Source organism: Phocoena phocoena, chromosome 1, assembly GCF_963924675.1.
Source record: "Phocoena phocoena chromosome 1, mPhoPho1.1, whole genome shotgun sequence".
NCBI classification, from domain to species: Eukaryota; Metazoa; Chordata; class Mammalia; order Artiodactyla; family Phocoenidae; genus Phocoena; species Phocoena phocoena.
In genome coordinates this window covers 48046075-48058803 of record NC_089219.1, presented here as the reverse complement: position 1 = coordinate 48058803, position 12729 = coordinate 48046075, and the positions used below count along the sequence as shown (strand labels likewise).

Here is a 12729-nt window from a genome sequence, read left to right as displayed (position 1 = left end):
TTATCCTGCAAACTTATAAAGTCATCTCTTGGGTTTGCAAGGCTCGGCATGTAACAAGCCCCCAGAAGTGCTCAGGGATGGGCTGATTCCAACCCATCACCCATCTAGACAATACCTCTAAAATGTTTTGAGAGTCACAGGTCATCTTCTGGTTGACAATATAAATCATATCTTTGTAATATCTCATGCTTGATTAAGAGTTGATATTTTATAAAGCTCTTTCATCTGCATTATCTCATTGGAGGCTCACAATGGGGCTGGGAGGATTTACTCCTTTTGCAGGCAGTCTGGGGTTGGAGAAGGCAGGAACTGTGGCGGTTAAGTGTGTGAACTCTGGAGCCAGAGTTCTACCCTTCACTGGGAGTGTGGCTTTGGATGAGTGACTGAACCTCTTTGTGCCTCATGTTCCCCATTTGAAAATGGAGATGGAAATGGTTTCTATACATGAATCTCTAAAACTGGTGTCTGGTACAATTAAGTGTTCTACAAATCTTATTAGTTGTTGCTATGATTGTTAGGTAACTTGCCCAAAGTTCCATGACTAACAAGCCAAGAATCGGGGTTTGATGCAAGGTGTGCCGTATCCAAACTCGGGGCCCGCGCCATCTCATCAAGCCAGTCTTACTCTGCAGGAAACTGTTCATCATGGGCCATGAGTAGCAGTGTCCTCCCCAAACCCCTCATTCCACAAAGCAGCTCAGAAAAATGAATCCATGCTCCCAATGGGCAATGCTGGGGCTGCGGTCTCAGGTCTCCCTCCATCTGATAAAGGGCTACCTTCAGGGACTCTGACCCGCTAGATGATTTTGGTCATGATGGGAGGCAGTCGTATAGCTGAGGGCCAGGCTCTGAAATGGAAACTGGCTGAGGTGGAAATTTCCATGCTCACTTACTGTCTGAACCTCCCTGTATCACAGTTATCTCATCTATGACATGGGGATTTTAACACTGTCTACCTCATAGGGTTGCTCTGAGGGTTAAATGACTTAATCCATGCCATGTACAGTGCTTAGGATACTCCCTGGCTTGAAACTAGCAATAATGGTCGAGTATTACTATCATTACTGCTGCCAGAAATGCCACAGCATCCCTAGACTGGGCTGTTGTTTCCTGATTCTGAACTGGAAAAATTGGAGAACACGGGAGGCTGAGGAGTTTGTGAACACCAATTTTCTTAATCAACTTCTCTGCAGGGTAAACTGTTCTATTAACTGAGAGGGAGTGAATGAAGAAGATGGCGGGAACAACGTCCACACCATGTGCTGGGCAAAGATTTTCCAGGCGTTATTTAATATTCACACATCATTCCACAGCAAGTACAATTATTCCCATTTTAGAGATGAGCAAATCAAGGCTTAGGTAGTTTCAGTCACTTGCCCAAAACGATACAATAAGTAAATAATAGAATGGGATTGAACCAAGGTCTGTGTCCAAAGCCCATTTTCTCCTTGCCACATTATGTCACTTGGGGAGAGGGAGCTAAGGGTGGTCCTGGGAGTAATTTTGACATTATCACACCTTTTTCTCCTTTCAGGCTGAGGCTGTTTTCAGTGATAGAGGTGGAAAGTCAAAATCAGGACAAATTCAGGAGGATGGTGCTGAGAGTCTCAGTTCCATGTGTATGCAAGTGACTTAAGGGGGGTGGGGACAGAGCCAAGACACCAGGAGTCTGTCAGTCATTCAATACCATCCATCACCGTGAAGCCTGGTTGTCATGGTAACTGGGGATAAAGCCTAGAGCTTGTTAGAATCTAGTGCCTGTCTGTTCAGGATGATTGGTTGGTTAGCAGACACAGCAAAAGACCTTTTGGGCCAGCCCAGACTACTTAGCCATGAGTATAACACCCTTCACAATCAGGTTCCTGCCCACCTCACCATCCTCACTGTTCAGTCCAGCTGAGACTCTTTAGAAATCCACCCTTGATTCTTCAGAGTGTAAGAGAAGCTCCAGAGGATGCCCAGCACCTATGGGTTTAGATTCTGAACCAGCCCTGCTAGAAAGACACTGAGCCTCTACGTGAGTCAGCCTCAGCCTGTGGACAAAACTCCAGAAACACATCATTCACAAGATGCACTATGGAAACAGGCAGTTGTAATAGTGTGATATACATAGAGCTGTGTCCTGGGTACACGGAAGTATTGGGTCAGCCAAAAAGTACGTTCGAGTTTTTCCATAAGATGTTATGGAAAAACCCAAATGAAATTTCTGGCCGACCCAGTACCTAAGACAGGTTCCCAACCTGGAACTGGGGAGACAGAAAGACTGTCTGGAAAACCCTGTTTAAACAGAGACCAAAGATGAATAAGCATTAGCCAGGTGAAGAAGAGAGGGTGGGGAGGAGAGGGAAGCAGTGCTCTAGGTAGAAGGAACAGCAGCAAGAAGAAAGTGAGTATGATTAAGTCAAGGGACCAGCATTTAGCTCAGTACAGCCTAGCCCCTCAGTGAACAGTGGGCTGGAGGGTAGCGCAGGGCCAGCGCACGCTCCCTTGAAGGCTGCGCATCTGGTCCGGTGGCAGAGACCCTCCTGTCTCAATGTTCACCTTTGCATGGCTCCAGCAGCTTGCCGTTCTGCAGCTTGTCATCCTCTCTGTGGGTCCCTGGAGGCCAACACTGACTCCATTTCCAGGTTACTGATATCAGCACTCATCCTGCCATAACCCAACCACTGGATTGTTCTCACGTATGCACCGGCCTCAGGGGCAAGCCCTCTACAAAGAGTGTGGCCTTTGGGTGAATCACTCATCTCCTACTACTGACCCTCACCACTTGCTGCTTCAGCCACTCCCATGCAACTCTCTCCTCTTAGAAAGCTCCAGCTGCGTTCTCCACCAGGCAAGCTCCCATTCCTACTAACGTCAGAAGATCAGGTGTGAATGTCTCTGGAGCCTAGAAAATGGGAGGGGAAGAAAGGGTGGGTTGCTCCCTCCTTTGTGCTTCTACTGTATTTATTTCTAGTCAAGCATTTATCGCATTGTATTATTCTTAGCCCCCAACTGACTGCACATTTCTCCAGGGTGGGAATCTGTGTGTTTCACTCCTGTGTCCCAGGAAATCATGGGTTCTCTCTGAGTATTTACTAGGTGAGTGGATGGATGGATGGATGGGTGGAGATTAGATTATGAGAAGGGTTTTTCCTCAGAGATTGTTTCCTGCCTGCTACTTTGGGTAAGAAGGGAAAATACTCTACTTAGAAACTTCCTGAAAGGGAATTGTAAGCAAACAACCTCAATAATATATAAATGTGATGGAATGTATGAAAAATTTGAGGGACTTAATTTATACACCCATCTCATCCCAGTTACTCTCCATACACAGCTTAATGATCTGGGCTGCCTTTGTCTCATTCTACTAAAGGAATAGAAAACTCATAGCTCAGGGGCCCTTAATCCCTGCTCAGACCCTTTAGGAATCCACGACTCTCCAGAGTGTAAGGAAATCTCCAGAGGATGCCCAGGATCGATGGGCTTGGATTCTGAATTACCCCAGCCAGAAAGATACTGAGGCTCTACCATGGGTCAGCCTCTGCCTCGGATAGACATCACTAATTGATCACAGTACTTTCCGCCTGAGCCCGTATCTGGTGTCACAGTCCTCAACTCAGTGGTCCTGGTAGCATTTGCTATTAAAACCACCTGCCATTGGTGGCTTAGATACATTTTCTGGCCTATAGGTCTTTAAGTTTCGCTTTATTGAGTGCCATGGGTGCCAGCACACCGTGCTTCTTCTTGGCTCTGTGAATGTACCTAAGCTTCAGAACAGACCATCACAAGCTGGTCAGTTTAACCTTTAACAGTTCTCTGTGACAATTCCCAGTCAAGGGTCAAGCTGACCCAATATTGCCCTTAGGAGTGAATATTGAGTATAATACTCCGTTAGGTAGTTTTAAAACCTGATTTATCCACTTTCAAAACTATCACAAGCAGTTTAATAGTTTTTTAAAAAAGAAAATAAGTGAAATAAATATCCAGGGGTACCACAAGAAGCACTGAACTTGGAATTAGAAATCCTCATTTCAAACCTTACTCTGCTTCTAACCAGTGGTGTCACCTTGGATGTATCATTTATCTTTCAGTGCCTGGTTTTCTCATTTGTAAAATGGGTACAGCCATAAAACACAGCTCAAAGCATTGCCAGGAGGCTTAAATGGAATGAGATGCATGTAAGAACTCAGTATGCCGCCTGCCACAGAGTTAGAACTCAGTGAATGCTTGTTTTTCTCATCTTCATTTAGATAAGCTGTTTCATTACATGCGACTTCACACACCTACCTTGGCAGTTATTACTCACATCTGCCTCTACCTTTCCCCCTTGACCACCTTCCTGTGATGGTTAATTTTATGTGTCAATTTGACTGGGCCAGGGTGTCCAGATACTTGGTCAACATTATTCAGGGTGTTCCTGTGAGGGTGTTTTTGGATGAGATTAACATTTAAATTGGTAACCTGAGCAAAGCAGATTGCCCTCCCTAAAGTGGGTGGACCTCATTCAACCAGTAGAAGTTCTGAATAGACAGAAATCTTATCGTCCCCCGCGTAAGAGAGGATTCTTCCTGCCTGACTACCTTGAGCTGGAAAATTAGCTTTTTTCTTGCCTTCGGACTCACACTAAAACGTCAGCTCTTTCTGGGTCTCAAGCCTGCCATTCAGACTGGGACTACACCCTCAGCTCCCCTGATTCTCAGGCCTGTGAAATCAGACTGGAACTAAACCATTAACTCCCCTGGGTCCACAGCTTGCCAAATGCAGATCTTGGGACTTGTCAGGCTCCATAGTTATGTGAGCTAATTTTTTTTATAATAAATCTCTTTATATATATATGTAAAGTGTATGGAGAACCCCAGCTAATAGACTTCCTAATGCCTTCATTATGGCTATTGATGATTTTCCCTTTATTTAAAGTGATTAGATACATGTCCACAGTCCGTGGAGCACACTGGGTTCAGACAGTGTGTCTAATGCGTTTTTGACTACCCCCAAAAGTAAGCAATACTTTTTAGATCATGACCCAGCCCACTTACATCCAGCTGAAATAAGTTGCAATACTTAACCATACTTTGTGTGATGCTGTCTGATGATTTCCCTCTTAGTGTATTCTATTTCATTTTGTTGAATGCTGGTCATGACCCACCAAATTTCTCTTACAATCTGCTAATGGGCTGTGGCCGGCAGTTTGAAAAATCCTAGGTAAAACATCTCTGAGGCATTACATCATGTTGGTTTACATCACAGGTTCTCACGTGGACTTCTGGCTCCACCCATAATAACAAGATGACCTTGACCTTGCACAAGTTATTTAACCTTGCTGAGTTTCAGTTCTTCATTTGTAAATTGGGGATTATAGTATCCTCTTCCCCAGTCTTTCCTGAGGATTAAATGAGACAGTGCATTTAAAGTGCCTAACTCAGTGTCTGCCACATAATGAAGTGTTCGTTAACTGTTGGCCATCTTACCAGTGCTGCTAGAGTCTAAGCCCCTGGAATATAGTATCAGAATGAATGACAGAAGTGTGGGGAAATGGTGTGGGACAATACACGAGCTCTACATCAGAAGACCTTAGTTAAAAACTAACTGAATCATGTTAAGCCATTTACTTTGGGTCTTTGGACCCCAGCTTTCTCTCTATAAAATCGGGAAAAATAATAATATAATTCCTTATAAGCTATTATGAATATCATCTTCAATGCCAGATGTAAATGATTATATTTTACCAACCTTAGGAGTTTTTCTATGTAAATATATTTTATTAGAACCAGTTAATTCTAAGTACAGTGAATAAAAAGATAATTTGTTAATCCATTTCAGGTAGTAATCAATTTGGTTGTCCTTTAATAAGTCATCCCCGACTATAATCAGATGATTAGAACAGAGAAACCCCATTACCTTCTATATGAGATAAGAGGACCCATGTTGGTATCTAGACAGTGCTTACCATGTTATGTGGGCTTAATAAATATTGAATGGAAAACTGAAGGAATGAATAAATAGAGAAAAGGAAGATGGAGGAAGAGAATGTAGAAGTATAATTGATACCAGCTTTAGTGAGATTTTAGTCATGTCCCTGTGACTTTTGCTACCCAGTGTGTTAGGTGGTAGACCAGTTGGCCAAGGACCCCAGCTAGAGGGCAATGGTCAATAACTGGCTGAATGTACTATACTCTCACTAGAAGGATCTCTTCCAGCGTCACTGTCATCTGGCAGCCATCAAGGGGAGGCATAATGGAATGCAGGCACTGATTTAGGCAGAGTTGTTACTACCTTGAAAGATAGTGATGAGAATTCAAATTGACCTTGATTGATGGGAGGAGCAGTCCCTCCAAAACTGGATGAAGCTCTAGAGAAAGAAATGAATGACCTTGATTTAAAAAATGGGCAGGTGGGGGAGGAGGCATGATTGATGAGTCTCCAAGTCTACAGCAGAAGTATTGCCCACTGCAGGCTGGACATAATGATAATGATTTCCCTTCCATTTGAACAGTGTTTCAGAGCTGACCAATTGCAGAGCCCTAGGAGATATGTTGTCTTATTGTCCCCACTTTACAGATGAGAGGACAGTTAACATTATAGAGTTAACAACTGGAAAGCAGGGAATAATAAATATGGTAAATCAACATAGTACAGCAATAATAGGTACCATTTTTAAACTCTTACTACATGCCAGGCACTGGGCCACCTGATCACACAGATTGTTTCATTTCATATTCATAACGACCCTAAGAAGTATTACTGTCATTGTCTCATTTAGGGAAACAGGAAACTGAGGCATGAAGCAGTTAATTTGCCTGAGGATCACATGGTGGATAAGTGATGGAGATGAGATTTGAGCCCAAGGAATCTAAATTAGAACCTTTTTCAGCAATTGATGCTTATCGAGTACTCATTAGAGCCTGAGCATTACACTAAATATTTTCTGTAGATAAGTTCACTTATTCCTCACAATTACTCTATAAGTCAAATGCCATTAATACCTCCAGCTTAACAGGTGAGAAAATTGAGACTTGAAATGATTAAATAATCTGCTGGTAATCACACAGCTAATAAGTGACAGAACCCGTATTTTCAAACACTAAGCTATCCTAATATCCTGCATTAAAGGGAAAACTATCTACTTAAACACTTATCATGCAAGATGTACTTGGAATTAGTCTCAAACAAACCCTTGTTATCATTCCTATTTGGGTCTTGAAAAAACTAAGGCTCAGAGAAATCAAGTACCCTGATCAAGGTCATGCAACTGTTAACTGGTAGAACCAAGATCCCCACCCAGATGTGTCTGACTCCAAAATCTGGATTCCTTGCTACCATCTGCCGGCATATTTTTTCATTCCACAGTCCTTGATCAAATGATGTTTGCTACTTACAATCCCACCTAAAACTGTAAACCATAATAGTAACTACCGTTTAGACCGTGTTTTATTTATCACGTGCTTTTTAGAGTTAATTCTCATAAGAGCCTTTTGCAGTAGTTTATTATCCATACATTAGTTATGGGAAAACTGAGACTCAGAAATGCGAAGTTTTAGCTTTTAAATGGCAGGACCTACGTGAAAAGCAAAGACATCTTTGCAAAAAGAACTCTTTTTACTACCGCGTTGCCTAATGGCTTTTAAATGGGGCCATGAGATGCTACTGGCTTCTCACCAGCAGGGCATCAATAGAAGTCATGTTTTGTTAAGGTCTTTGCAGAGCCCTTTCAATATGGCCCCAAACTATAGAATCATGAACTTTTAGAGCCTTGAGGGCTATTAGTTTACTTTCTATTCCAGGCATGGTTTCTATTACAGCATCCCTGATGGAGGTATCTTATCAGATTTACTTAGATTCCTTAACTGCTAAGAAACTCTATTTCATGTTGCATTTTGAGAGACATCTCTCCCAGGAAGCTGGCCCTCCCAGGCAAACTCGTCATGTTCTTCTTGCCCTAATGTGTGTGTGTGTGCGTGTGTGCGTGTGTGTGTGTGTGTGTGTGTGTGTTAGAAATATAATGTAGAAGGAAAATAATGTAATGTAATGTAATATAATATAATGTAAATATAATATAATGTAATGTAGAAGGAGTACACCTCACAATTCACACCCAGGCCATCTGCAAATTATCTAAACTCTGCTTTCAAAATATGTCCCTAATCAGTCATATTCTTTCATCTCCATTCTTTGTTCCCTACCTGGATGTCAACAAGTCTTCTAACCGTGCTCCCTGAGTCCACTCTCAACGCATGTAATCTGTACTCTGTATAGTAGTGGAACGACCTGCTGACACAGAGATTAGACCATGGCAGTGCCCTGCTGATAACCCTGCAGTGGTTTCCCGTTTCACTGCAGACATGGTCCATACTTCTTACCATGACCAGCAAGACGCTCTGCAGCTTCTTCCAACCTCAGCTCCCTCCATCCTCCCCTCACCCGCGGGCTTTAGCCACACGTTGCTTATTTCAGTTCTCAAACATGGCAGGCCGTCCACTCTGCCCAGGACATCCTCCCTCTTTCTTGTCTTTGGAGTCTCCTTCTGAATGTCTCTTGGACCTTATCCCAGTTAATCCCAGACACTTTCCCAGATAACCCTAAACTAAGTGATTGTCTTCTCCTTTTCCACTCACAGTTTTTCTCTATTTCTACGACCTGTTCATTTTCTAGCCAGCTCTTATCACAGTTTGCAATTTTATATGTATCTATTCATTAGCTGACTCAACAGAAGTTATTAAGGCCAGACACTGTTCTAGGAGATGAGTATATAACAGTGAACAAAACATATGAGACCCCTGATTTCGTGGAACATGCATACTAGAAGGAGGAGGTTGACAATAAACAAATAAGCATGTGAGCGTGGTAATTACAGAATATATAGTGATGTTCTGAGAATTAAAATAGGGTGCTATAACAAAGAGGGACTTGCCACATGGTCAGAAAAGGCCTTTCTGAAGAGGGGGCATTTAAGTTGAGATCTAAATGATTAGAATACAGCTATGAAAACATCAGAGAGGAGGATAGCCCAGACAGAGAGAATAGCTAGTACCAAGGCTGTAGGCTAAAATAAGCTTGCTGTGTTAGAGTGTGAGCGGGACAGCAACGATGACAACAACAAGAAAAGAACACAGAGAAAGAAAGAAAGGAAAGAGAAAAAAGAGAAAGAAAAGAACAAAAGCCATCATATTCTAGCAGTGGCCAGATGAGAGATCATAGTTGTTTGGACCAGTTAGATGGTAATAGAGACGTGGACAGATGCCACATGTGCTTTAGAAGTAAAGATGACAGGTCTCACTGATGAGGGGCAAGAAGTAAAGGAGGAACCAAGGATGACATCTGGGGTTTTGGCTGTTTATTTAGTTTCCTCCCCTAGATTGTGAGCTTTGCAAGAACCGGAACCATGTCGATTTTGTTCACCTGGCATATGATACAAACTCAGTTAACATGGTTGATGAATGCATGTCTGAACGAACAAAACTATGGAAGAATGTGCAGAGGAATATCAGGGCAGGTTTCAGGGAGGTGGGGCTGCCCATACAAGTTCAAAAGAATGAGTTGAAATCTGTCAGGTTGGCAAGACAGGAAAGTGCTTTGGAGGCTGACAGCACAGCATGTGCAAAAGAAGGCAGGAAACGTACATGAATAGAATGGTGTCACTGAAGTACTTGCCCTGTCCTAGGTAAATTATCAGCTCTGTAATAGGGCCAGACTCCAGAGCAGCCAGATGGTGAATGCACTATTCTCTTTGTCAGATCTTTATACAAAGACAAATAATAGGAGCTCCAAAGAAGAGGTGAAGGAGAAAAAAAATCTAAATCCAGAAATTCAAGCCCCAATCCATACTGATTCCTGTAGAAGGTAGAAAGCTGTCAGCAGCAGCCCTTGAGGAAAGTCTAGGGTCCCACTGAAGTCTAACATCACCTCCCCAACATCCAAGACATCCCCTGATTTTTGATGGATGGTTTCATGCTCTCTTTGGGGGAGAAGCATTTTATCTAAAGAACACATTAGAAGAAAACAGCCTCGTGCGTCCTCTGGGATGAACCCATAGAGAATCTGAGGCAAACCCAAGGACAAAAGATCCCCCCAGAGCAAACCAGCCCGTGTGTTCACTTAAATCATTCCATTCCAAGCTCAGCTCTTTGAGGACATGAATGTATACCACACGGGGTATTTCTTAGAAACAAGCACTTGATAGAATATAAATATTGTTAAAGTCATTAGATCAAAGATACACAGAGAGAAAAAAGACATTGAAAAAGGGGAGAGAGAGAGAGAGAGAGAGAGAGGGGGGAAAGGGAGTGAGAGAGAGGATGAGAAAGCGACAAAGAGAAAATTAGACAAACATCAAACATAGAAGGGTGTGCATGATTCTATCTGTCAAAGGGAAAGAAGGTAGATGTTTTTGTTCTTTGTAGGTTAATATGTAAATGACATTCTGATTTATTAGCAGTCTCCAGCAGATGAGGTGATGATTAGCACATTTCCATATTTATAGAAAAGCAACACTAACCTTCCGGATTTATAGAAAATCAGCTCTTCCCAAATAGCAAATTGTGCTATTATCGACATATGGTTTTCTATAAACAGAGCTGAGGTAATTATCCCTGGGACAATTCGTTAGTGGGCTCCTTTTGAATATTAACCACATTGGAAGCCCATTTCTGCCTCACAGATTTTAAAGAGGAGGGGCTCGAGATACCCCAGGCAATTAATTAGTAATCCACCACCAAAGACGGAGCCTAAATGAAAGGGTCTACCACAGCCATGTGGTGGAAAGACCCCAGGTCCAGGGCTCTGACGCCAGCTTCCTGCAGCCCTGGGCCAAGTAATTAACGTCCCTAAGGAGCCTCAGCCTTTCTGGGGCTAAAACTAGAATTACACTAACCTCCAAATGTTGTCAAGAAAATTAAATGAGAATGTACGCAACAGTCCTGGAACTTAGTAAGTACTCAGCAAATGTTAGCTCTTTTTCCTTCCTCATGTTTTTGAGTGACTCTAAAAAGATCCACGTGAATTAACTTTTTCAAACTCTTTTTACACTGATCTCTCCTGAACTATTTATTTTGTATCATGACTCTGTCCATGTCTTTAACTGGCAAAATTTTCTTGAAGCAATAATTTATCTTTGCTACCTACAACCCACTATGATATTTTTTATTCTGTTCTGTGTTGTTCAAAATGTTTGTGTTCCGTACATCGATATCAAGACCTACTATTGGAGAGACACAGATGTAGAGAACAAATGTATGGACACCAAGGGGGGAAAGCAGGGGGTGTGGATGTGGTGCTGGGATGAATTGGGAGATTGGGACTGACATATATACACAATATGTATGAAATAGATAACTAATAAGAACCTGCTATATAAAAAATAATTAAATAAAATAAAATTCAAGAAAAAAAAAACCCGTAAAGTTCTCCCACTCAAAAAAAAAAAAGACCTACTGTTGGGTTTCAATCTGCAGTTTGTATTGTGCTACAAGATGTTAAGGGCCACATTTAGATTTGCTCACCTTTGTATCCCTAGCACAAACACATAATAGATACTCAATAGATATTTGAATTATAAAAGAATGGATACATGAATAGATGGATGAGTTAATGAATGACCCTAGCCAGGAATCTAAGTTAATGCCGGCTTTCAAACTCCACGTCTTGTTTTGCCCGCTCACCCTGCATTGAGTGCTAAAGAGGCGGAAGATTGTCAGACATGATGCTTGCTTTCAAGGATCTTGCTATCTAGATTAGGAGAGAAATATTAACATTTGGAAAATGGTTTTTTTTTTTTTTTTTTAATTAATTAATTAATTTATTTATTTTAGCGGTATGCGGGCCTCTCACTGTTGTGGCCTCTCCCGTTGCGGAGCACAGGCTCCGGACGCGCAGGCTCAGAGGCCATGGCTCACGGGCCCAGCCGCTCCGCGGCACGCAGGATCCTCCCAGACCGGGGCGCGAACCCGCGTCCCCTGCACTGGCAGGCGGACCCTCAACCACTGCGCCACCAGGGAAGCCCTGGAAAATTGTTTTTAAAGACTAAGCAGTGTGGAACTGATATGAATGTGTTGAAGGAAGGAAGTGGCCAGCCTGGGCTGGTGGAGGCAGGGAGACTCCAAGAATCTGTATTTAAAATGTTTTAACATTTTAAATAGCAAAACCCCAGAGATCCTTTATTATTGAAGAGGTAACTATGGTGCGATAGAAGACACGTGGTTCTGGAGAACTAGACAAGTCTGAGTTCAAATCCTGTTTGTAGTGCTTGCTAGCAAGTCATTTCACCCTTCTGAACCTCAAGTCCCTGTAAATAATAATACTAATGCTACCTTATAGAGTTGTCATGGAGGCTAAATGAGTTCACGCGTGGCTGATAGCGCCTAGAAAATTGCAAACCATGTCTGGCGTATGCATCGAACACTGCGTGCATCAAGCACCCGTTCTACTTACCAGCTGTTTCCATTCTTTCTTTGTTAAGCACCAGGATATATTCAAAAATGCCGCCCATCGTTCCAGACGTTATGTAATGGGTGCCGTAGTCATCGATGAACTTGGCGTACATGCCGTAATCGTACTGCTCTGGAAGTTCCAGTAATGACTGCAGCATAACTTCATCCAACATGATATTCTCCCTCCTCATCTTAAAATGAGCAGTCTGCACCTTTGTGAAAATTCTCATGAAGCTATATATCTGCCAGTAACAGCAACCGCCATTGAATGGAAGAAGAGAACAAAGAGAGTATACATTTTACTACATGAGATCATGCAAAAGGG

General features: G+C 42.5%; 1 protein-coding gene across 1 annotated transcript in view; it reads right to left on the bottom strand.

Moving 5' to 3' along the window:
• The window catches only part of C8A (complement C8 alpha chain), a 65378-nt gene that overhangs the window by 16555 nt on the left and 36094 nt on the right, over positions 1-12729 (bottom strand). Inside the window, exon 7 of the mRNA XM_065890016.1 lies at positions 12406-12646. Coding sequence (XP_065746088.1) covers positions 12406-12646 — 241 coding nt within the window. The remainder of the gene's footprint in view (positions 1-12405; positions 12647-12729) is intronic.